Source organism: Muntiacus reevesi, chromosome 7 (assembly GCF_963930625.1).
Source record: "Muntiacus reevesi chromosome 7, mMunRee1.1, whole genome shotgun sequence".
Taxonomy (NCBI): Eukaryota; Metazoa; Chordata; class Mammalia; order Artiodactyla; family Cervidae; genus Muntiacus; species Muntiacus reevesi.
The window spans coordinates 83,667,222-83,693,558 of NC_089255.1; the positions used below are offsets into that span (position 1 = coordinate 83,667,222).

A 26,337-nucleotide genomic window follows, 5' to 3' on the forward strand; every position below is an offset into this window, starting at 1 on the left:
TATGCCTTCTTTTTTTTTTTTGACCTACATTGCAAAAGCAAGGTCTTGGTTTAATAAAGTGTGATGGGAAGATCCTAGAGAGATGCCTTCAGTAGATTTTCCTGTTTTCAGAGTGTGGTGGGGAAGAACAACCCAAAACAAGCCCAAGGCAGCATTGATATTAGATGCATTTGTTGCATTCCTTTTCCTAACATTTTTTTTTAGCCTTCTGCACAGCACCAGAATCATGCTTGTTAACTTTTAGAGTCAGGTCACTTTCTGTATAGAACTCAGAAATGTCAAGAGTGGATGATAGAAACCATGGAGCATTATTATCTCTAGTTCCTCTGTCCATGGAATTTTCCAGGCCAGAGTACTGGAGTGGGTTGCCATTTCCTTCTCTAGGGGATCTTCCCACCCAGGGATCGAACCCAGGTCTCCCACATTGCAGGCAGATGCTTTACCATCAGAGCCACCAGGGAAGCCCCACAACTTGATTAATTTCTCTGGAACTTGAAAGTTCTCTACATCTACTATCTCTGGATACTCAGCAAGTTTCTAGGCCTTTGATGGAAGTTGACTGGATTGACTCTTCCAGATCTTTGTTTGGTTGTGACATGGAAAATGATTTTGTGTATTGTGTTATGTTGTATTTCTAGAACTCTATGGCTTTGACGTGCTCATAGATTCTACCCTGAAGCCATGGTTGTTGGAAGTGAATCTCTCTCCTTCTTTGGCCTGGTAAGTAGTCTGTTCCATCAACTAGAAAAGGATAAACCTTCGGTAAGCAGCACTAAAACAATTTTTTTTGGTCATTTCTCTTGGCACTAGGAGATGTTTCCCCTTCTTTATTAGATTGAGATGATTAGAATTTCTAAATTTGGGGGATTTGTGACATATTATCAGAGTCCATATTGCAACCATGGACCTCTGTCTTACTGGTCAATTTGCAATCTCTGTTTACTATCTTATTGGGCTTCTAGGGATGCTTCTTTCATTTTTATCTCCACTGCATTCCCTCTCACACTTTTTTTAAACTTTGTAGGTGTTCAGCTAAGGGTAAAGAAATACACAAGATGTATTTCCTTTGTTACCAAAAGTTTATACATCCTCTAACCCACACATATCATAAAGGTGTAGAGCTGGGCCTAGAGTGTGTAAATAATATTTGGTCCTCTTACCCTGTCCATGTCCTGGTGTTATCCATCCAAGATTAAAGTCTAAAATCCTCAGACATTTTAAAAAATTATTTTTAACCTATCGTTTAGAAGAAGGAAAGAAACTTATTTTCCAATACCAGAGAAGATTCTGCTTCTATCTGTGACTACAGCCAGAGTTTCTGTTAGCTATATACTTCTCTAAACAGCTAGAAAACCCTAGAGATTTATGCCAGAGACCACCCAGCTGCTGCATTTTTAACAATGAAAAATGTTGGCACAATGCCAAGCAATCAAATAAAGACAGACTGACTACTTGGTTGGGTGGGGGTCTGACTTCACCTGAGTTGTAAGGTGTAGGGCTGGATAATACAGATGCTTCAGATGTTGTGCTACCCTTTGGTTAGGTCAGTGTTTTGTAGATTTCCTGGCAAAGTGTACATCATACACTGTTAGAGAGCCCCAGGGTAAGGGGTTAGAGGAATCTGGTTTCTGGGGGAACACCTCAACCCCAAAGCCAGCATGGCATCATCACCACAGGGAGGCCCCACACTTTCAGGCTTTGTTGTTTCTGCTTCCATGTGGGTTCCTTCTGTATCATCTGGTGATACTTTGGTATAGCTTATTTATTTATTTATTTATTGCTTTAATTTGCAAGCACACAATCTTAAGGAGATCAATTTAGAATGGAAAATGAAGTCTTAAAAAAGTACAAAGATAGCCCAAGTTCCTTCTCTTGCATGTGAATGTGATTTGATGATCACAGCAGTAAAAAGTACTTTGAATGATGGGCATGCTCATAAAAGAGCATATTAAAAATCTGAACCTCTAAAATCCACAGTGATAATAAAGCAGTGTTCATGACCCTGTGCAAACAAGACCTTCTGGAATAAAAAGGTTGAGTGTCAGTGGATCAGCGCCTTAGAGCTGGGCCTGCCTTACAGAGGATGAGCTTGACACCAAGCTTTTATTTCTAGAATTTTTGCCCAGATTTTTTTCCCCCATGGATTTGATATACTTTATGTGTTGCTCCTCACTGACATTTGGTAGCTCTATTATATTGAGGGCTATTACGGGCAGCTATTCTCTTAATCTATAAAATTATCAATTGCTCTTTTCTTTCATTATTCTGTTAGTGATGCACCTCTGGACCTAAAGATTAAAGCCAGTATGATCTCAGATATGTTCACTGTTGTAGGTGAGTAGTATTCTTTTCTGAAGACTCATAAAAATGAAGTAGAGCATACATTTTGTCAGACTATATGTGTTGCCAACTGGCAGTTCCTCAGCCATACTGAATGTTTTGTACTCAAAAATTATATTTTCAGGGAAGTGTTTATAAGTTTCCACACCCCCTGGCTCCTTCCTGCCCTGAGGCTGAACCACAGCTAGGGCTGAGACCTAATTCCTGGGGCACAGGAATCATGAGCTGAGGAAGAGAATTAAGCAAAGATCTGGAGAAAATATATTTTACCCCGAGCTGAGATAGTGAAACCCACTGAAGAGGCTTTGTTACCAAGGAGACTGGCTATGTTTCTGCTATGCAGTCTCTACTGGTGTCAACACAATCTCTTCTGTAGTAATAACTGAAGCAAGCCAAGGGAAAAATCCCTTTGTGAGTAGATAAAACAAAACTTTGAGATGGAGATGGGCTGCCAAGTGGGTATGTTGTGGGTTTAGGGTTGTTGTTGTTGTTTTAAGTACCCCAAAAACACATAATAAAACAGATTTGAACTAGCACTTGATGTACCATCAAATGCTGTAAAACTTTGCTACCCCATTCTCCTTGGATGAGAATCTGCTGCTTTTTAGGAAATAAGTGAAATTAGCTCAAGCCTAATTCCTTAAGCCATGGATAATCTACAAAGCATATTTTGGAACTTGCCAGTAGCAGACCACTTTGGGCTGTTCCAGAAGTGGATCCTGTAACAGGATAAGACCCCTCACTGGCTTCTGGATTCTCCTGGTAAAAACCAACACTGTTATTTTACAGTCACCATCCAGGAAGGCACTTTAAAATACTTTGTCTTTATTAACAACTGTGTTTTTAAGTGCACTTTTACTCTGAAGGTCATCAAAAGTCACCATCTCTTTGTCCATCAGAATCACATTTCGGTTTCCCAAAAAGGAAGCCTGATTGATCTGCATATTTTCCTTTCTTGTTCACTCCAGTTGTGATAGTTCAAAGTTCAAGTGGAGGATGTGTATGGGAGAGTCACGCCTAAACCTCTTCTGGACGGAGCTCTATCAGATTTATGGCAGCAAAACCGAGCTTGTCCATCAAAAGGAGAGGTGCAGCTAAACCTCCTTATTTCTTAGCAAATGGCAGTTTTAATGTTTCCCATTCCCCATTCAGGGTTTGTGTGTCAAGATCCTGCCCAGCGGACATCAACCCGGCCAATTTACCCCACCTTTGAGTCTTCCAGGCGAAACCCTTTCCAGAAACCTCAGGTAAGCAGTTCCAGCAACAGGAAGCCCCAAGGAAGCTTATTGTAAAGTGGCAGCTGTTGTCAATAAGTGAGCTGAAGCACTGTGATTAGAAGGTCACCTATAGCAGGAGAATTGGGGGACCGTTCTAGACAGGAGGCAGTTATATTCAGCCATGGCTAATAGCTTATGCTTTTAATGCTTTCAAGCCATCTTACTTTGTGCTTTTTGTCTTTCTTTTCTTTTGGCTTCTTTTTTCATTTTCTTTTCTTTTTTCTTTGTCTCTCTTTTGAAAAATTGCTCCCAGTCTTTTCACAGTGATATACTCGTAAATGAGGCACAGAGAGGGATTCTGCAAATTTCTCATCACTACTCTGCTGCATTATCTTCAGGCTAGCTTTGCAGAGAAGATGCTCAATTGAAATAATACCTTCTCTACATGCGATTTTCTTCATAAGGACCCTCAGTGATCATGAGGTGCTGATTGAATTTAAATGAGCTAAATGCCTGCGGAGAGCTTGGCGGGCGTGTCTGAAACTTCATTTGACCCAGTGTTCCTCCAGTCTTTGTGTACTCTGCATTTTTGCTCCAGGTAAACCAGTCAGCTGTCTGATGGTTTATCCATTCCGTCATCTGATCAGTCTCTGCCCATCTAGACCTGGCTAGTTTCCACTTGTGTTTCTTTGCCTTTAACCTTTCTTCTTATCCAAAAGGTCACCTTCTCTTCCTGTCTGGACTGATTACCTTACCTGCTCAGAAGTTTGGAGATCGTTTTTTATTAAATCCGTTCCACTCTGTCATGGCCTTTTCTTTTCATTGCAACATCATTTACTGGTTTTCAACTGCATTGTTTTGCCTTCGTTGATTTGTTGCCTTTAAATTGTCCAGTACTCCTCTGTGAGACTGTAAGCTCTTTGAAGGGAGAAACAGCTGCTGTTTCTCCCCATTCTTCCTCTTTCCCTTATTTTTTCCCTCCTGTGTTCATCCCACCTCCACTTTAGCCCTCCATCTCTCCCTTTTTTCCTCCCACTCCTCTTCCTTTTGTTTGCTGGTCTCATTTAGATACTGCTACTTCTGTTTGCTAAGCTTAGATACCATTATTTATTCAGATAGCTTTTCATTAGAACAGGATTGGAAACCTCAAAATGCCTCTGAGGATTGCAGAGTAAACAGGGCCAGGTATGATACACGAGTGCCGTAACTGCAGTAAAGTGGGTAGTGAGTGCATGCTTCACATTAACAGGGCAACTCTTTTACTTCTGTGCTTTAGCTGCTCACTGCCATGAGTTGTCAGATATTCTTACTTTCTAGAGAAATCAGGAATCTTATTTTAAAATACTGACAACAAGTTCAATTTAAAAAATATTACTTTGCAGATGAAATATAGTATGTCAGTGAGCTGGATTTAGTTTGCAGGCTGCCTGTGACCTCTTGCTTTCAAATTATTCCCTATTAGTATCAGTGCTGTAGTATACAACAAGGTGAACTATATTTTAAGGGGTTTTAGATTAGAAGTGAAATCATGCAGCAGTGTTGTACTTGATCAGTTGTATGTATATATGTGTGTGAGCTAAGTTGCTTCACTTCTGTCTGGCTCTTTGCGACCCCATGGACTGTAGCCTGCCAGGCTCCTCTGTCCATGGGATTCTCCAGGCAAGAATACCGGAGTGGGTTGTCATGCCCTCCTCCAGGTGATCTTCCTGACCCAGGGATCAAACCCTCACCTCCGGTGTCTCCTGCACTGCAGATGAACTCTACCGCTGAGCCACTGGGGAAGTCCTGATCAGTAGTACATCACAGGTCAAAGGCTTTTCTTTAACTTTGAACAAGAAAAGTAGAGAGTTAACCTAGGTGTACTAGGAAAACTGAATTGAGGCAATCATGCATGTTCCTTTAAATTGCTTTCTGCAGTATCTGTGGCAAGAGTCACAGGATTGTGTATAAAATATTACGAATGTATCTGTGCAGCTTTAACAGAGTTTCTGCAAGTTCCACTCTAGGAGTAGCTGTATGTCAATCTTGAATGAATTGATCCCTTTTCTTAGCTTGCCTGCAGCTTTTATTGGTGACTTTGCAAATGGTGAAGAACCTATTCGCTGTTTGCTCTGCTAACTGGTAGGTAACAGGGTGACTTCATCCCTGAGCAGTCCACAGGATAATTACTTAAAGGCTTAAGCAGCTGTAGATTAGTTCCATGTACTGTGTGAGACCATTTTACCAGGTGGAATAATAACTTCAGGATCTTCAGTATGTGACAGTAGGATTGAGTTCTCAGTGGTGAGGTGAAACTGGAATAATTATACCATAGGAGAATGCAGTGTGAAAAATAATAAATGCTCTAATCTTTCAAGTGCAAAATATAGGGCTTTGGCTTTTGTTCTCTGCTTGGAGATGATTTTTTTCTTTTTTATATTAGATGTAGGAGTTGGAAAATACAGGCATGTTAGGAGAAGATAAGGCTTTATTCCATTTTTCTGTCTTTTATAGCGTCCAGTATCTGCACAGTTTCAGTCATCAACCGTCAAGCAGGTAAGTTCTGGATCATTTGGAGAGTTCATTCAAACTTTTATCTCCATTCCCTAAATGGAAAGCCTTTTAGCTTCACCATTTCACAGTGTATATTTCATGCACCTGCTCTTTGAATAGTTTAACAATGTAAAATAGAATAAGTGAAAATGAATGCTGAGATCTTTTCAGATGTAGTATACAAAAGTAGAAGTTGCAGGAATTTCTGAATCCTCTTTTTCTGGTAGTGATCATGCTGTGATGGAGGCAGCTGACTTCAAATGATGAACACAGTTTAGAGGCATATCTATGGCTTTGACTAAAATATTCCAGAAAGGAAATATTATCGTTCACAAGTCACCTTTCATTTGTTCAGGTGTCTTATGAAACATACCCTTGTTAGTAGCTTAATGTTGTAAGTGTTTTCATATTGGATATTGGGCTATATTTCTGGTTGTTTCTTTTTTTAAAAGAAGCCTTTCCTTATATGTAGTCTTATGAATCTTAGAAATGCTTCCATCATTAATATCTTAGATACTACCTATAAAATAAAGACAAAATGTTTGATCTCAGTCTCTAAATGATCAGCATTTGTCTTTTTTCGGTTCTTGTTAGCAGTATGTGAGATATATTGTTGCTTTCTTCTATGCAGATTTTTTTTTAGCGTCTTTTTGAAGTGATAGGATAGTAGGGAGGGCACCGCTTCCACTATTTGATGCATTGATATGAGGGATGTAGATGTTCCCATTCATAAATGTGTCACTTGCAATTGTTAATCCTTTAGTAAAAGGCTCCCTTTTATTTATTTATTTTGACATTTGTACTCTCTGATACAGATTCTGGTAAGCTTGGAAGCTTGAATTGTAAGTTTCCTAGCTATTATTTTTGATAACGTGATTTACATGGTATATATGAATTCAAGAAATGAAAAAAAAAAAAGACCTGCTGTGTTGTCTAATATTTGGTAACTGATTAGCATGGTTTTGTAATACAAGTTTTGTTGTTTAACTGGTGGAATTCAAAACTCTGTAATGGTGTTTTGTATTTAGCAGGTACCTAAGTGTGCAAGCTCCTCTCCATGGCAAACAAAAAAAACAAACAAAACCCAAGGCTGTTGATTTCAAAGAGCTTACACTCTACCTATCTCTTGACCTAATCTCTTTAAGGAGAACATTAAAGTACTGTTTCATAGCCTTCTGAACTTGACTCCAAAGAAGTGTCTTTGATATGGAATTTTAATCTTAATGTCCCATTACCCATTTTAATTCTACTCTACCTCTATTGCTTGAATTTCCGTAAGTTGCAAACATCCTATGGACAAGCAAGGCCTCACTCTAGTGCTTAGGCATTTCAGCACTGCTCACGTGACACAAAGGCTTTGTGGCTTTATTTGGGCAGTCTTAAACATATTGAATTCTTAACTCTTAGCATCCTTTGCAATGTTCTATCTTGTCCCTGTCTTTCTGTTAATGAAACACTTTCAAGTCTACAATAGTTTCATCAGAGCTAAGTGAAAAAAGAAAAGAAACTCTTAGCTCTGGCCATTTAGACTGTAAACATTTCTTTTTTTGCTGCTGTCAGATTGTTGAAGATACAATTTTTTACTTGTTGTCTGATAATTCCTTTTTAATCCATTATCTTTTTCTACATTTCTCCCTTCCCTTGAAGGCTTATGGTTTAATATTTTTCACTCAACAGAAATTATATTTTAGTGTTCCAAGGCAGGTGGTATTGTTTTGTAGAAGGAACAGGGACTTTGAAGTCAGATAGGCCTGGGTTTGAATTTGAACTCTGCCAGTCACTAACTCTTAGACCTTCAGCAGATTCGTTTATGTCTCAGCCTCACTTCCCTCATCCATCAAATGAGGGTGTGTGTTCAGTCGTTAAATTGTGTCTGACTCTTTGCGACCCCACGGACTGCAGCACACCAGGCTTACGTGTCATTCACTATCTCCCAGAGCTTGCTCAGATTCATGTCCATTGAGTCAGTGATGCTATCAAACCATCTCATCCTCTGCCACCCTTTTCTCCTGCCTTCAGTCTTTCCCAGCATCAGGGTCTTTTTCAATGAGTTAGCTCTTTGCATCAGGTGGCCAAAGTATTGGAGCTTCTGCTTCAGTATCAGTCCTTCCAATGAATATTCAGCGTTGATTTCCTTTACTGTTGACTGGTTTAATCTTGCAGTCCAAGGGACTCTCAGGAGTCTTCTCCCATTCCTTTCTTAGCATAATTCCATATGTGTACCACACAAATTACATTACAAATGAGGGTAGTAATACACAAATGGAGTTATGCTGAGAAAGGAATGATCAAACATAGGGTAAATACTTGGGATAGTTTTGGACACATAGGTAACCCTCAGAAGATTTAGTCTCCTTCACACTTTTGAGTCCTATTTTGATTTTCCTTTTTCCATTGTCAGTATCTGGTGTTATTTTGATATTCATTTATTTATAGTCATGTCTTTTCACATTTACTATCATCAAGAAATGCAAATCAACCCAATTAATTTATTGTTCATCCTCCCAAACATCAATACGGATTCTAAACAATGCTTAATCAGTACCCAGTCACCTCCCAATTTGATTCACTGCTACTTATCTTACTTTATAGTTGTCTTTTAACTGTGTTCAGCTTTTATTGGTGTATTTTATTTATTATATCATGATACTGAGTCCTGATTGGAAATAAAACTAAAAGTAAAAATTCTATGAAATTTTCACAAATGCTTCTCTAACATCCAGAGACATTAAACATATTTGTGCTTTTCCTCCTTTTTGTTATTTTGTCCAAAAAAATCAAAATTTTAAAGCATGTTTTAAAATGAAGCAATCTGCATACCACTATTCTTTATGAACCCATTAAACTCTAAATGTTTATGGATTTTTTTCTTTTAATATTTGTTCCATTATTTTACTAGGGATTCAAGTTAGACTTACCAGATGGTAATCACCAGGAGCATACTTCTTACATTTTTGAAGATTGGTACCTCATTTGTTTTTTACTAATCCTCTGGTACCTCCTCAGTTCTCCATGATTTTTCAAACATAATTGTAAGTGGTTTTGGTAAGTTTTTTTGTTTTTAAAGCCAGTTCTGTTAATAACAAGATGCATGTCTCTCAGACCTGCTGACTTAGATTTATTACACATTTCCAGATGCTACATGTCTCTTTTTTTACTGTAACACATACCTACTTGCTTGCTTTCTTCACCCACCCCCCCGCCCCCAGCTTCTCAGTAGTGTACTTCCGGTTATCAGTATATTTAAGCCTTCTCTGTTAGCCATTTTTGGTCTATTTCAACCCAGATTTGTTCACATGTGGGGTTTTTTTGTCATTTTATTTCATTTGATAGCATTTCACTTTTTAAACTTGTCCTTCTTATTTTCTGGGTGGCAAGATGCATCACATATAAGTTGATCTATTTCTAATTCATGTGTTTTTAACACAGAATTCCAAACTTTGTAAACTTGCTTTGGGAGATTTTTTTATTTTCTGCATGTGTTCTCTTTCAAACAGATTTTTTTTTTTCTTTTAACCCCTCAATTTTTACATCTTTGAGGATGCCTCACCATTTTTTTATTTTCTGCATTTGTCCAGTTCTCGTAACTGGTACTTTTCAGTTCTTCCCTAGCAATGAAAGTTAGATGTGTACATGCTTCTTCTCTGGGTGTAGTTCTGTATCCTGAGTTGTGCTAATGATATTTTAACAGTTTTGATGCATATTGCATGGCAGAATTCTTACTGTGACGGTTTAAAGTGTATCTGAGAACCCAATAGTTTAAATCTTGTGTCATCTAGCCAGAAGCAGTGGTTCTTTTTAAGTTTAGAGGAGCCTTATTTCCTTAGTCAGTCAATTCATTGGAGTATGTGGATTTATTCTATCTACTACCTGGAGAATGAAGCTGAGCTGATGTGTCCAAAGTCAAAACCACAGAATGATTTGCATTTAAACTATTTTGCTCTTATTTTTGACAATCCTGATGGCCTTTCAAGTCAGCCTGATATCTTTTTTCTTTGCTTTTAATTTCTAAGTATCTCCTTGGTACTCATAAGCATTTTTCTTCTTTCTTTTTTTCTTTATTATCCTTTCTTCTCCCTCTTTTCTCTTACCTGTTTCTATAATTCATTTGTTAAGACTTCATTTCGTTAATAAGTATTGGTAGGTCTAGAGAGTAATGCTTTGTTGTTCCTGTAAAAATATATTTCTCTATGAACCAGTATAACAGATATTATATAGATTAAAAAAATTCTAAAAAAAAATAAATTCTAATTTCAAATTTATTGAAAAGCTGAGGTTGGCAGAATATGTGTGACTTTCTGGTCTGATTATTTTCCATTGGCTTTTCCAAAGACATAGGAAACCTGGGTGGATGTTAGAGCAGCATTTGAGATACCTAGACTTCAGGAGCTACATTTTTCTTTTCATGTTTCTTCCTCTGAGCCTTTTTCTTTTTTTTTTTAATTATTTGGCTGTGCTGGGTCTTAATTGTGGCATGTGGGATATTATTCCCCAGCCAGGGATCGAACCCAGGTCCCCTGCATTGGGAGCACAGAGTCTTAGCCACTGGACCACCAGGGAAATCCCCCTCTCAGCCTTCTTAATAGTTGACACTGAGATAAATGGGTGAAGAGATTAAAGGAGTTTCCAGCCACATTTTTTTTTCCTCTTGAAGTAGCATTGACCTTTTCTTTGCAGCCTTGTGGTATTTGTGGCAGTAAAAGAATAAAGGCCTTGGTTCATGAAAGTTAACAGCTGGAGCATTCATCTAACAAGCACCATTACCCCCTCCTTTTTCTAACCTCCCGAGTACCCCGACCAGGAGCACCTGCTTGAATTCCTACACACCCCACTCAAATAACCCTCACACAGGCATGCAGTGGCTTGAGTTAGGATTGTGCACTGTGGGTATTGTGAATGTGGGTAGGCGACAACTCTGAAAATGACTGGGAAGGTTTTGAGGTGCTCATTCTTTGTTTGGGGGAGCAGGCTTAGATGAGTAGAGGAAGATTCCAACAGCATCATAATAATCTCAATCTCTGGAAGCCAGTAATATCACTCTATCATGAAGCAGTTCTACAAAGATGAAAATTAGGTCCTAGGAAAGCAAAAAAAAAAAAAAGTTTAAAAAGATGAAAAATAAACAACAAACAAGCAAAAAACCCCTAATAAAGAAAAGAGATTGAACAAAAAAGACAAAAAAGCAAAAAAATTTTTTTTAATTGGACGTGCTCATTAGATGAGTGACTTGATCAGTAGTAGCCTGATCTGTGTTCTTATAAAATATGACCATTCCTTAAAACAATTTTGATAGGTAATAACTATTTCTTAAAATACTTTTATTTTTACTTTTATTTTATTGTAATGCAGTTAATCAACATTTTAAAGTAACATTCTTTCTATTCTAAAATGCTTAATCTTTTTTTTATTTATATCATTAAGATGAATGCTTACTTCACATTCTCTTCTTTCATAATTTCAGAGGACTTTAAGATATCTTTAACTAGTGTGAGGTGATAAGACAACTTGACTTTGGAGGTTTTACTGCCAGTGGCTTTCTGATCAAAGTCATGTTGTTACTTGTGAGGTAGATAAGTCTTTTTAGCAAACAGTAAATAATGTGTGAAAATGACAGACATCCTCAAGACACCCATTTAATATTTTGGCTTTTCCAAATTATATGCTAAATAAGAACTCACATTTTAAAGATTTTTAAAAATGATTATATTGATTCCCTTCCTAAATTTTTAAACTTTCTTCTTAATTTCCCTGTAGTCCCAACATGTGTTGTGTAATGTATTTCCAGGGATTAGAAGGGAGTTGAATATTTTTTCCAAAATCCTCTGGAAAGTTGAATTCCTACCGTGGTTGATCTGTGTGTCAGCACATTATTTGTTTGTTCAAAAAATATTTATTGATCTCCTACTCCATGCCAAGTAGTGTTCTAGATGCTGAAGATACCACAGGAAAAGCTAAAGAGAGAAAAGTTCCTGCCTTCACTCATTGCTTGTATCTGCTGATTTCATGATTTTTCTTTCATGGGTTTGCTTATCAGAAAATCTGTGTTTTATAACTCCACGCTAGATTTGAAGATTAGTATATATTGGTCTCCCCTGCGTCCAAAGATAAAGCCAATCATGGTTATTTATATACAGGTATACTTTAGTCTGTGTGGGCATAAGACCATAGACCAAAGACCATAGACCAGGTGACTTAAACCACAGAAATCTATTTCTCATGGTTCTGAAGGCCGGGAAGTTCAAGGTCAATGTGCTGGCGAGGTAGGTTTTGTTCTGAGGCCTCTCCTTTTGGCTTGTAGATGGTCACTGTCTTGCGCTGTGCTCTTTGTGCGTATTCAGGCAGGGAAAGAGAGAGAACAAGCTCCCTTGTGACTCTTGTTTACAAGGCATTTATCTCATTAGACCAGTGCCTCATTCTCATGTCCTCACCTACTTACCTCCGAAGAGCCCTGTCTCCAGATACCATCACATTGTGTGGGTTAGAGCTTCAATGTGAATTTTGGGGCAACACAAACATTTAGTTTAACAATGAGAATTGTTGAGAAGCTTCCCTTGTAACTCAGTCGGTAAAGGATCTGCCTGCAACGCAGGAGACCTGGGTTCAATTCCTGGGTCAGGAAGAGCCCCTGGAAAAAAGGAAATGACAGCCCACTTCAGTATTCTTGGCTGGAGAATCCCATGGACAAAGGAGCCTGGCAGGATATAGTCCTTGGGGTTGCGACTTGGACACGACTTAGCGACTAAACCACTGCCATTGAGTGTTGCTAAAAATGTCAAAAGTGAGTTGTCAAAACGCCTTTCCATAGATTGTGTACACAAAGAGGAGAATAAACAATAGTTCCTGACAGTAAGATTTCTTCTGTCTGGTCAGAGTTACTTCTTGGACTCAGAGAGACAAATTGCACCCCCATTTCTTGGATTATCCCTTATTCCCACTTGGCTGATTTAGTTATCAGTCATCTTTTTTTTTAATAATAGTTTATTTTCACATTTCATACATCTGACTTCCTTTGTTGCCTTTATATTTCTCTGCTCTCATAATGTCAAAATCACTTAAAACTTTTGTTCTCCGACAACCTTCCTGATCATTCAGAAGCTGAAGTTGCCCTGATCATCTTTGGGGCTCCATAAGGAGCATGACCCACTGGGGTGCCTCCTTGGAGTACCCAAGGCAGTCATCCTAGATACAAGTCTCTTGAAGTCCAGCAGCTACAGTGTTTCTCAAGTCATAGCCTTGCTCACATTTCTTTTCTGCATCACTGATAACTCTCATTTCAATATTTCCCCCTCAAGTTCTGAAACATCCCACTGTCCAACTTTGTCATCTGTGATAGGAGATTGTTCATTGTTTTTCTGTCTTATATCTCACTTTTCCTAGCTCTCCTTCCCCAGTGTTAAAAAGAATATATTGACTTCCTGAAATAAACCCATATCTAATCTTACATTGAAGTTATTTTCAGATTTTTTTCCCCTTATCTTTCAAACTGTTAGATTTATGTCAAAACCAAGATTAGGAGTACCTACTAGCTTAGAAAGCCATGTGGACATCTTTCTTTTTTTTTTTTTTGTTTGTGTCTCTTGCAACCCATAGTGTTTTCGTTCTGTCTTTTTTCCTCTTCTCTTGTTTGAGTTTGCTAGCTTTCATCTGTTGGCCAGGATTTCAGGCTAAGAGATCTGTTACAGAAAATGGGCTTTGGATTTGAGCTTATGCATATTATGAAAAATAATGGTATTGAGGGACTGACTAGCGGGAAGTGAAGAAAGACGATGGCAATACATTTTTGTTTTTCTTTTTTCTTCTCCCTAGCGTTCTCGACCACTCTCCGCCAGCGATGCGGAAATGAAAAACCTTGTGGGCTCAGCACGGGAGAAGGTGCCGGGGAAGTTAGGTGGTTCTGTGCTTGGTCTGTCAATGGAGGAGGTAAAGATGACTCCATTTCAGGCCTTTGTGGGTTAACATAGGGTTCAGTGAAAATGAGTGATTCATAAATGTTTCTGACAGTCCTGTCTTACACTGAACATGGGAGATACAGCCTCTCAAAAAACAGCATCTTAAATGGAATTAATTTCTTCCTTCATGCTTCTTGCATATTCTCGGGTCATAACTCTGTCCTGTAACCACATGGATTACATTTATCAAAATAGGTGCTCATTTTATTTTCTCTTCCTCCATGTAGATCAAAGTTTTACGGAGGGTGAAGGAAGAGAATGATCGGAGAGGTGGATTTATTCGCATATTCCCTACATCAGAGACATGGGAAATATATGGGTGAGGTGACTACCTTTTTTTTTTAAATCTGTGCTTCAGGCCCAGAGAATTGAGTTAATTGTGACATAGTATCATCCGTGCTCTCCATTGGTGCTTTCCTTACTTTAATTATTTGTAACAATGTGAATATTACTCCACCCCAGAACTAAAGCTTGAATGATAACTTAATCTACTTGTGCATCATTCCTCCCTTTTTGCTGGTTCCCTGCTTCCTTCCTTGCTAGCCCTCTAACCCAGAGTTAGATACTGTCCTAAATTTTGTGGTTATTATTACCTTGATTTGGAAAAAAATTTTTTTACCCTCTGTATGTGTACATAAATGATATACTGTTTATTTTTAATCATTGTTGAGATCAAGTTTTCATGCAATAAAATGCATCCATTTTATTTTAAGTTGGTGATGAATTTTGACAAATATAGCTATCAATTTAATCACCACAATCAAGACATGGAACATTACGTCACCTCCAGATGTCCTCTCATGCTCCTTCACAGTCAGCGCCTCTCTTTACCCTAAGCTTCAAATAGCTACTGATTGACTTTTTATAGCACTATAGTTTTTCTAGAATTTTATACAAATAGAATCATACAGTATATATTTTTTGATGTCTGCATTCTTTTGTTTGGCATAATTTTTTTGAGAATTATCCATGTTGTGTGAAACAGTGGTAGTTCATTCCTTATTATTATTACATACCATTTCATTGTATGAATATAGCGTAGTTTATCTCTTCACCTTTGTGGAACACTTGAATTGTGTCCAGTTTTGGGCTGTTGTGAAGAAAGCTGCTGTTGCAAACATTCATGCACAAGCCTCTGTGTGGATATATGATTTTGTGTCTCTTGAATAAATGCCTAGGGGTGGAGTAGGTGGGTCATATGATAAGGGATAAGAGAAAGAACCATTTTACATTTCACCAGTGACGTATGGGAGTTCCACTGGCTTCCTGTCCTTGCTAGCAATTGGTATTATCAAGCTTTTTTAATTTTAGTCATTCGTGTGTGTGTAGTGTTTCTTTGTAGTTTTAATTTGTTTTTGTCTGATGAACAATGATATTGAGCATTCATGTGCTATTGGCCATTTTTGTATCTTTTTTTTAATTTTAAATTTTAAGGTTTTTATCTTTTTATTTCTCTGTTATAAAAGACTCTTTCCCAGATATTTACATTGTGAATTTTTTCTCCAAGTCTGCGGCTAGACTTTTTATTTTTATAACAGTGGCTTTCAAAATACAGAAATTTTACATGTTAATGAAGTCCAATTGACTAATTTTTTTTAAGGTTTTTTGCATTTTGTGTTTTCTAAGGCTTTACCAGCCCCAAGTTCACAAAGCCTTTTCTCTTTTGTTTTTTTCTAGAAGTTTTATAATTTTGACTTTTATATTTAGGTCTATGATATGTATTGATTCAATTTTAGTGTATGGTGTGAGGTAAGGGTTGACCCTTCCATATGGATGTCCATTTGTTCCAGCACCATTTTTTGAAATTACTGTATTGAATTTAACTTGGCATCTTTGTTGAAAATTAACTGAAATATATATGTGTCTATTTCTAGACTTTATTCAGTTTTACTGATCCATCTGTTTGTCTTAATATCTGTAGCTTTATACTAAGTCTTGAAATTAGGTAGTGTAAGTCTTCCAACTTTGTTCTTTTTCAGAAGTATTTTGACTATTTTGTGTCCTTTGTATTTCCAAAGAAATTTTAGAATTTCTTTGTCAGTTTCTATGCTGACTTTTGGTTGGCGTTACCTTGAACATGTAGATTAATTTGGGGAAAGTGGATATTTTAACAGTTATTGAATTTTCCAAATCCATGAACATGATATATCTCATTTTCCTATTTGTTTAGAACTTCTTTGCTTTCTTTCTCTTAGCAGTGTTTTATGGTTTTCAGTGTAAATCTTGAACACATTAAACTTATTGCTTAGTGTTTCATGTACATGCTATTTTTAACAGCTTTGTTGAGTTATAATTGATATACAACAAGATTCACATATTCAAAGTGTACTATTTCATAAAGTAACATATGTATAAATCCCTGAAACTACGCACCGCAGTCAACACAGTGAACATACACATCACTTCCAACTGTGTCTTTGTCCCCCTTTGTAATTCCTCTCTCCTGTTGCTCCTTTCCTGCCCTGCCTACTTCTGTCCCAGGAAGCTACTGATCTGCTTTCTGGCAATACAGAGATATTTCCTTTTCCTAGGATTTCATATATAGAATTCTATTGGTTATCCTCTTACTTGCTGATGTTTTTTTTAATCTGGCAAGATTATTTTTTGATTCATACATGTTATAGCATGTATCAGTGGTTTGATTTCCTTTTATTGTCAAGTGGCATTTTGTTAATACGCATATATCAGAATTTGTTTATCCTCTCCTCTTCTTGATTAAATGTTGATTAGCATTTAGGTTCCTCCTAGTTTTTTGGTTATTGTAAAGAAAGGCTCTGTGAGCATCTGTATAGAAATTTTTGTATAAACATGTGCTTTCATTTCTCTTAGGTAAATACCTACTTGTGGAATGACTGGATCATATCATTGTACATGTTTAACTTTTTTAAGAAACTGCTGCGTGGTTTTACCATTTTGCATTCCTATCATAAATGTATGAGAGCTTCAGTCTCTCCACATCCTCATCACCAGTTGGTATGGCCAGTTTAATTTTAGCTCCTCTAGGAGAGGTGTAGTGATATATCATGGTTTCACATGCATTTTTCTAATGATTAGTGATGTTGAGCATGTCTTCATGTACTTATTTGCCATTTGATGATCAGATATTTTGCCCATTTTTAAAATGAATTTGTTTTCTTATAATTGAGCTATGAGAGTTCTTTTTTTTTTGGATAGAATTTCTTTATTAGATGTGTACTTTGAGAAGATTCCCCCCCCCCCCCCAATATGTTGCTTGTCTTCTCATTCTTTAAATAGTATCTTTTGAGGAGCAGAGATTTTTAATTTTAAGTCCAATTTTTTTGTTTTAATTACTGTGCTCTGGCATCTAAGAAGTTTTTGCCTATCTCAAATTTTCTTGTAGATATAGTTTTAAGCTTTACATTTAAGTCTGATCCATTTTGAGTTAATTTTTGTATATGGTACAAGATATGGATCATAGTTGTTTTTTCTTCCAGATGGATATTCAATAGTTTGTGCACCATTTTTTGAAAAGACTACCTTTTGTCCATTGAACTGTCTTTTCACTTTTGTGGAAAACCACTGTTTCTTTACTGTTTATTCTATTCCACTGATCTTTTTGTCTTTGTGCCAATACAGTACCACACTGTCTTGATTATTGTAGCTTTATAAAAAATCTTGTTCTAACTTTGCTCTTTTTCCAGGTTGTTTTGGCTATTCTAGGTCATTTGCATTTCCCTTTGGATTTTAGAATTAGTTTGTCAGTTTCTACGAAAAAGCCTGCTTGGGATTTTGATTGGGATTATATTGGCTCTCTAGATCAGTTTGAAGAGAATTGACATCTTAACAATATTGAGTCTTCCAGCCCATGAACAAGGTATATTTGTCCATTTATTTAGGTCATCTTTAATTTTTCTCAGCTGTGTTTTGTGGTGTTCAGTGTACAGATCTTTTACATTTTTTTTTGTCAGATTTATTCCTAAGTATTTAATATGTTTTGATTTGATTGTAACTGATTTTGTTTTTTTAATTTCAATGTCTGATTGTTTGTTGCTAGTATATAAAAATATAGTTGACTTTTCCATATTTATTGGGGCTTCCCTGATAGCTCAGCTGGTAAAGAGTCTGCCTGCAATGCAGGAGACCCTGGTTCAATCCCTGGGTCGGGAAGATCCACAGGAGAAGGGATAGGCTACCCACTCCAGTATTCTTGGGCTTCCCTGGTGGCTCAGCTGGTAAAGAATCTGCCTGCAGTGTGGGAGACCTGGGTTCGATCCCTAGGTTGGGAAGATCCCCTGGAGAAGGGAAAGGCTACCCACTCCAGTATTCTGGCCTGGAGAATTCCATGGACTGTGTAGTCCATGTGGTCGCAAAGACTTGAACTTGACTGAGCGACTTTCACTTTCACGTTGTGTCCTGTAATCTTGCACTACCTGGGGCTTCCCAGGTGGCGCTAGTGGTAAAAGACCTGGCTGTCAGTGTCGGAGATGTGAGAGATGAGGGTTTGATCCCTGGTTCGGAAAGCTCCCCTGGAGAAGGGCAATGGCAACCCACTCCAGTATTCTTGCCTGGAGAATCCCCTGGACAGAGGAGCCTGGCAGGCTACAGTCCATTGGTTTGTACAGAGTTGGACACAAGTGAAGCAACTTAGCATGCACGCACAGAATCTTGCTAAACTCACTTGTCAGTTATTGAAAGTTTTTGGAGATTCCATAGGATCTCCTACCTAGTTGAAAATATTGTCTGTGAATAAAGACAGTTTTCCTTCTTTCTTTCCAATCTGGATATGTTTTAGTGCTTTATTCTTGCTTGATTACATTGGCAAGAACCTCCAGCACAGTGTTGAGCAGGACCAGTGAGCAGACATCCCAGTCTGGTTTCTGTTCTTAGGGTAAGCATTCAGTCTTTCATTATTAAGTGTGATGTTAGTGTTAGGTTTTTCATAGATGCGCTTCATCAGATTGAAGGAGTTCCCTTCTATTTATCTTTTGCTAAGAGTTTTTATCAGAAATGGATGCTAGATTTTGCCAATTACTTTTTCTGCATCTCTTGACATAATAATATGTTTTTTCTGTTTTGGTTTTTTGATATAGTGAATTGCATCCATTTTTTAATGTCAAACTCAACGTTGCTTTCCTAAAGAAACTCCATTTGGTCTGACATGTATCCTTTTTCTAGATTGTCGAATTTGATTTACTAAAATGAGATTTTTACATCTTTGTTCATAAGAGATACTGATCTGTGGTTTTATTATAATATATTTGGTTTCAGTATGAGGATAATACTCATAGAATAAGTTGGAGAGTGTTCTTATCTCTTCAGTTTTCTGGAGGAATTTATGGAGAATTGGTATTTTTTATTTCTTGAATGTTTGGTAGAATTGATTAGTGGAGCCATCTGGACCAGAAGTTCAATTTCAGTTTCTTTAACATATACAGGTCTATGCAGATTATCTCTTTCTAGTTGAATGACCTTTGGTAGTTGGTATCTTTTCAAGCATTTGTCCATTTCATATATGTGGTGTTTGTAAGCACAAAATTTTTCCTAATATTCACCTATCCTTTTAATATTGGTAGAATCTGCAGTGATGTTACTTCCCTCATTTCTGATATTGGTAATTTAATTCTTCTCTCTGTTTATCATATTCAGTCTGGCTAGAGGTTTATCAATTTCATTGATCTTATAAGAGACCCAGTTTTTAGTTTCATTGTTTTCTATTTCTTATACATTGACTTCCTTTCTAATATTATTTTCTTCCTTTAACTTACCAGGGGACTTCATTTGCTTTTTTTCCCTCCTAGTTTCTCTAGATAGAAGCTGATGTCATTGACATGAGACCCGTCTTCTTTTCTGTTATGTGTTTAAGCACTATAAATTTCCTACTAAATACTGTTTTTGCAGAGTCCCATAAATTTTGATTGTTGTATTTTTTGCTTTTATTCTATCTTTGGCCTGTGGACTATTTAGAAGTGCGTTATTTAGTTTCCAGATATTTGAAGTTTTTTTCTAGAGATTTTTCGCTTAATGATTTCCAATTTACTTCTTTTGTACTCAGAAAATGTCCTTTGTGTAAGCTGAATCTTTTAAAATGTACTGAGACTTGTTTTATGGTTCAGGATATGACTTGTCCTAGCAAATGTAACAGGTACATTGAAAAGACTATACATCCTGCTATTGTTGGGTGGAGTGTTCTATAAAGGTCTGTTAGGTCAAAGTATTTGACAGTTCAGATATTCTCTATTTTTACTAATTTTATGAGTCATCAAGAGTGTATATTGAAGTCTCCCATTGTAATTGAAACCTTGTCAATTTCTCCTTTTGGTTCTGTCAGTTTTGCTTTTCATGAATTTTGGAACTCTGTCATTAGGTACCTCTGCAATAGATTTGTTATGTTTTCTTCATAAATTGACTTCTTTATTGCAACGAAATGTCCATGTTTATCTTTGATAATGCAATAGATTTGTTATGTCTTCTTCATAAACTGACTTCTTTATTGCCATGGAATGTCCGTGTTTATCTTTGATAATGCTGTTTGTCCACAAGTCTGTTTGTCTGCTTAATATACTTGCTTTAGCTTTCTTTCTTTCTTTTTTTTTTTTAAAGTTTAAGGTGTATAGTATAATGATTTGACTTATGTCATGGAATGATTATCACAGTAAGTTTAGTGAACATCCATCAGCTCATAGAGACACAAAGTTAAACAGAGAAGAACTAAAAGTAAAACTAAAGAACTCTTAGGATTTACTCTCTTAACAGTTTTTATCTATAGCATATAGAAGTATTAATTCTCTTTACCTGTTGTACATTATAACCCTAGTACTTTCTTATCTTATAACTGGAAGCTTGCACCTTTTGACTGCCTGCACCCAGGTTCTCCTCCCCTCACCCTTACCTGTTCCAACTTTCTTATGACTAGTGTTTGCATGCCCTGTCTTTTTTGTGTGTGCGTGTTACTTTTAATCTCTGTGTGTCTTTACAGATTACTGTCAAAAAAAGGAAGTCCTGCCTCTGTGGCAACCTGGATGAACCTTAAGGGATAATGGTAGCTGAAATAAACCAGAACAGCAAATATTGTATAATCTCACTCATATGTGGAATCTTGATTGAAAAAAAAAGGTGGAACTGATAGAAACAAAGAGTAGAATGATAGTTGCCATGGGCTGGTGTCGGGAAATGGGAGATGTTGATCAAAGGGTGCAAATCAGTTTTAAGATGAATAAACTCTGGGAATCTAATGTACAGCATGGTGATATGATTGGATTTAGATGTGCCACATTACTGTCTATTTTCTTTTTGTCTAATGTGTTCTTTACTCCCTTTTTATTTTCTCCTGAATTTTTGGGTTAATTCAATCCTCCTGCTTTTTTGTTGTGCTTTTTAAAAGTGTGGTTGCTCTAGGGTGACAATATACATCTTTTACTTAGCACAGTGCACCTTGAAATAATGTTATACTATTTCATGTATAATTTAGGAATTTTACAACCAGTATACCTCCATTCTTCCCTCCTGTCCGTTGGACTGTTGTTGTCATGCATTTTATTTCTATTTAAGTTTTAAATTCCATAGTGCTTTGGTTATTTTTGCTTTGAACAGTTTAAGGAAATTTAAATATGAGGAAAAGTCTCATAATTATGCATTTGCTATCATTTCTATTACTCTTCTTTCTTTTATGTTGATCGTGTTTTTATCTGACATCATTTTCTTCCATCTGAAGAACATCTTTTAGGATTTATTTTAGTGCAGTCAAGTCTCTCAAGTGTTGTTTATCTGAAAGTCTATCTTATATTTTTAATTTTGAAAGATTTTTTTCATTGGTTTTAGAGTTCTGGACTGGCACTTTCCCCCTGATACTTCAAAAGTATTGTCCTATTGTCTTTTGACTTGCAGTTTTCTGATTAGAAGCATGCAGTAAATTTTACCTTTGTTCTTTGGTACATAACATGGCTCTTTTTCTCAGCTTGCTTTTTAGATGATCTCTTTATAACTGATTGTCAATAATGTGATTATGATATATGCTTTGGTGTCATTTTCTTCATGTTTCTTCTGTTTGAGATTCATTGAGTTTCTTGGTCTATGGGGTAGTATATAGTTTTCCTCAAATTTGGAAAACTTTTGGCCATGATTTCCTCAAAATGTTTGTTTGTTTGTTTTTTCCATTTCCCTCCTCTCCTTTCAGTACTATGGTTACATGGCTCTGTTCATTTTTTTATATTCTTTTTCTTTCTTCGTTTTGTATGGTTTTCTTTTTCTGGTTCTCACTTTATTCCTCTTTGAAGGAATTGAATTGTCTGCAGTGTTAAATCTTCTGTTAATTCTAACCAATGAAATGTTTATTTCACATGTTTTATTTTTTACCTTTAGGACTACCATCTGTTTCTCTTTATATCTTATTTTTCTCTTTTTAAACATTATTTTCATGATTTCTTTTAGACTCATGTGCATATATTATGTTTATAATAGCTGTTTTAAAATCTTGTTCTATTATCTCTGTCATTTCTGAGTCTATTTCTTTTGACTGATTTTCCTTTTGTCAATGAGTTGTATTTTTTCTGTTTCTTCATATGTACAGTGATTCTTTTAAAACTGAATGTTTAATTGCACATTGTAAATGTTGTATGCTTGAGTTTGCATTTTATTGCTTCTTTAAAGCCCGCTGAAAGTTTTTTTAGACCAGATACTTAAGTTACTTGTAGATCAGCTTAATCTTTTTCAGGCTCATTTAAAAGTGTTTTTATGGTTTATTTACAATAGCTTTTTGTCTAGGTCTAGGATAATTCCACTCCTGAAGACTCTTGGGGGTGTCTGTTAAATGACCCCGCATGTGCAGTGAGATCTCTCCACTCTGGCTGGGGGGCCGTCGGGTCAGTTGGCAGCCTTGTGTGAACTCGGGGAAGGGTGCAGCTCACACTTTCTCCGTTATGCCTTTACTGGGACAGTCGCTCCTTGCACAGCCTCTGCACCGTCTCACCCTGTGCCCGAGGAGATCTGAATTCAGCCAAAGACTCAAAGGCTCCTTTGTGATGATTTTTCTTGTTTGTTTGTTTTGATTTCTTCTTATGTATAGCTTCTTCCTCTCAGGACATTGCTTTGAAAATTCTAGCACTTCTGGAACTTTGATCTCTGTCTTCTCAGCACAGAGACTCTTGGATTTTCCTTGAATTCCTTCTCTTTCTGTGTTGTCTGGAATTGCCTCTAGGTGGGAAGGTGGAACAATCAGGGGGCCTCCCTTCATTTATTCCCCCTTTCAGGTATCATGGTCCTGCACTGCCTATTGTTTCACGTGCGGAAACAGTTGTTTCATATATTTTATTCACTTTTCGAGCTGTTTATGGTGAAAGAGCAAGTCTTACAGCAGTTATCATCTCATATGTAGAAACAGAATTCTGTCGTTTAGTTTGTATTGCTTTTGAACTTTTTCCTTTAAAAATGACATGCTTTATGTATTCTTCCTTTTTTCATTCAATATTATATTGTTAAGGTTTATTTTGTTACGTGTAGCTTTTGAATTCATTCATTCTTTTTCAGTGCTTTATTCTATTCTTCTATGAATTTATATTGCTGTTAAATTTCCCATTCTCTTGTTGATGGTATTTGATGGCTTTCTGGTCTTTTTGCTGTTAAAGACAGCTGTGCTCTAAATATTATAATGTGTGTCTCCTAGGTATATATCTAGGAATGGAGTGTATCTAGGGCAATAAGATAAGTGAATGTTCAACTTTAAGATAATGCTAAAAAAAGAAGGTAATGCTCAGTTGTTTTCCGAAGTAACTGTGTAAATTTATACTCCTATCAGCAGTGCCTAGGAAGGAGGTCCTGTTGATCTGTATTTTCTGTAATATGTGGTACTGTCCACTTCTTAATTTTTGTCAAAATACTAAATGTAAAATGGTATCTTATATTGGTCTTGATTTGCACTTCTCTGATTACTAGTAAGATTGAGACCCTCTGTATTTTATGAGTAACATTTTTCTTCCTCTGATTGTCTTTTGATCTAGTTGGGCTATTACTGAATCTAAGTATACAGCTACACCTTAAAGGAGTAAAAGACCTGTTTCCTCTTTGTTTTCTTTTGGAAACGCAGCTATTCACAGAGAAATCTTTTTATCTTGCAAAATATTCTATCCACATATTTTAGTTACACCTTATAAAGACCCAGGAATTCAACAGAAAGATACTGCTTGGCTTTTCAAAATTAATAGAAGTTTATCTTTTGATATGTTTTTGAAGAGTTCAAACAGTTGCAGTTCCTAAAAAACATAGCTCTTAATTAATGAAAGTGGAATCCTCTACTCTTGACTTTTCGAGAGACAGGACCCTAACCTGAGTGCCTTTTTCTCAGGAACCAGTTACAGGTAATGTTGCGATCTCCTAGGGAGTCCAATAATGACACCTTCCTGTAGTAGTTTGGTTTTGAACCAGTGAGAAGAGAAAGACTAAGATAGATGGAGGCCAAAATATCACTTTCCAATACTGATAAAGTCTAGGTCCAGAGACTTGATCTTATCTGTTTACAAGCAAATGCGCTGTCTGTTGACCGTCAGAGTTGGACAGATTTACACACCCACTTTTAGACGAGGTTAGACTGCGCTGGGCATCAGGACCCACAGAGCAGCAGAGGGTATGTGCTTCCCGAGGAGAGATTATCCCCCCGAAAAATCAAGGAGATGCTTGTTGAACTTTTCCTGAATTACCAATCCAGTAAATCACTCCCCCTCTCCTGGGGACCTCTGAGAAAAGTGAAAGAGAGCACCAAGAATTTTAAACTAATTGAGTTACCTTCATGTAGCATGGGAAAGATGCACTTATCTGCTAACAAATATTCCTTTTTTATTAATGTATGTTTATTGAATGTCAAGAATATCTAGCAGTATGCTTGATGCTTTGAGTGTGAAACTTGTTAGTTGGGATCTCTGTCCTTTGAGAGTTAGCAGTATGATTAGAGAGAATTTCTTTATACATGTAATAGAAATAGCTCATATTTGTGTTGCTCCTTGTAGCTATAATATACTTTATACACATCTTCCTGGTGGCTCAGATGGTAAAGAATCTGCCTGCAATGCAGGACACCCAGGTTCAATCCCTGGGTCAGGAAGATCCCCTGGAGAAGGAAATGGCAACCCACTCCAGTACTCTTGCCTGGAGAACCCCATGAACAGAAGAGCCTGGCGGGCTATCATCCATGGGGTCTTGAAGATTCAGACACGACTGAGTGACTTAACACTTACTCACTTATACACATCATTGTTATTCCCATTTTAATGATAAGGAAAATAAGGCCTAGTAAAGTAACATGGCTTGTCCACAATCACACAGTGGGACTTGATTCAGGTGTTTTGACTCCAGATCATTCTTTTCCCTGCTGTATCATGCTGCTTTCCAAGAAGAGAAAGTTTATTCTATGAGACAGCGAATGACAGGTCCCTCTGGCATGCAGTGAAGGCGGAGAGGAAGGCCAGGACAAGGGCACCTCTGCAGACTGGCAGCAGTCCTCCCAGGGAAGGCTTCTGAGGCACAGTGGCCTTGAGCTGCTGCTTGAAGGGTGGATTATGGATAAGTAAGGAGGGTGTGAGGAGAAGGTGTCCAGAGAGAGGCAAAAGTGTCAGTGGGAGGTGTGGTATGAGAGAGTTATAGGAGACTTGTCTGGACTTTCGGACCCCTTTGGGGAACTGTGTGGAGAAAGGGGGAATGAACGGATGGTATAGATGACCCAGCTTTTGAAATCTTGAAAGAGAAAGTGTATGCCTCTAGCAGTTGGCATCATGGAGCCATTGAAGCCTCTGGAGAAATAAGATGATTGAAACAGTCTGTCAGTATTTTCATGCCCTTCACGCATCTTCCATTCCCAGTGTCATTTGACCTCATTTCTAGCTATCTGTGATTTTTGATGGTGGTTTCATTTTTGTTTTCCAGTTTTATTTTCTGAATTTAGTATACAGGCTTTTATTAATCCAAGAAATCCTGCCTTCTCTTCCTTTTTATTTTCTTATTATTAAGTCATCTGTATTATTTTCTTTTATTGTATTTTCTGGTATTCTAGTTTTTTTTACCATTTTAATTTGAACAAGTATCTCCTCCTTTGTCACGTTAGAGACTATATATATATATATTTTTTTTTAGGAAACCTGTCACTTTTGTGGTTGATTTGTGTTTTATTTTTCTATATTTTTCCTCTTCAGCTAAGCTTTAAGAAATAACCAGTTCCTCTCTTTGTCTTTTAGGTCCTACCTTGAACACAAGACCTCCATGAACTACATGCTGGCAACACGTCTCTTTCAAGACAGGTGGAGATTTGCTAATCTTATAAATTTAGTAGGACTAGATCACAAAATTAACAGAAAGTA

General features: G+C 37.0%; 1 protein-coding gene and 1 non-coding gene across 12 annotated transcripts in view; one reads left to right on the forward strand and one right to left on the reverse strand.

Annotated features, from left to right (window-relative positions):
- Positions 1 to 26,337, forward strand: part of TTLL5 (tubulin tyrosine ligase like 5) — a 404,612-nt gene that overhangs the window by 159,604 nt on the left and 218,671 nt on the right. For 8 of the 11 annotated variants that reach the window (XM_065940163.1, XM_065940162.1, XM_065940173.1 and 5 more), the window contains 7 exons: positions 639 to 720; positions 2,273 to 2,334; positions 3,493 to 3,587; positions 6,051 to 6,092; positions 13,896 to 14,009; positions 14,266 to 14,357; positions 26,215 to 26,277. In XM_065940163.1, the coding sequence (XP_065796235.1) occupies positions 639 to 720; positions 2,273 to 2,334; positions 3,493 to 3,587; positions 6,051 to 6,092; positions 13,896 to 14,009; positions 14,266 to 14,357; positions 26,215 to 26,277 (550 nt within the window). The remainder of the gene's footprint in view (positions 1 to 638; positions 721 to 2,272; positions 2,335 to 3,492; positions 3,588 to 6,050; positions 6,093 to 13,895; positions 14,010 to 14,265; positions 14,358 to 26,214; positions 26,278 to 26,337) is intronic. The other 3 variants (XM_065940168.1, XM_065940171.1, XM_065940170.1) reach the window with 2 other exon arrangements.
- Positions 10,577 to 10,649, reverse strand: TRNAG-CCC (transfer RNA glycine (anticodon CCC)). The gene has a single exon. It is a non-coding gene; the product is annotated as a tRNA-Gly (tRNA).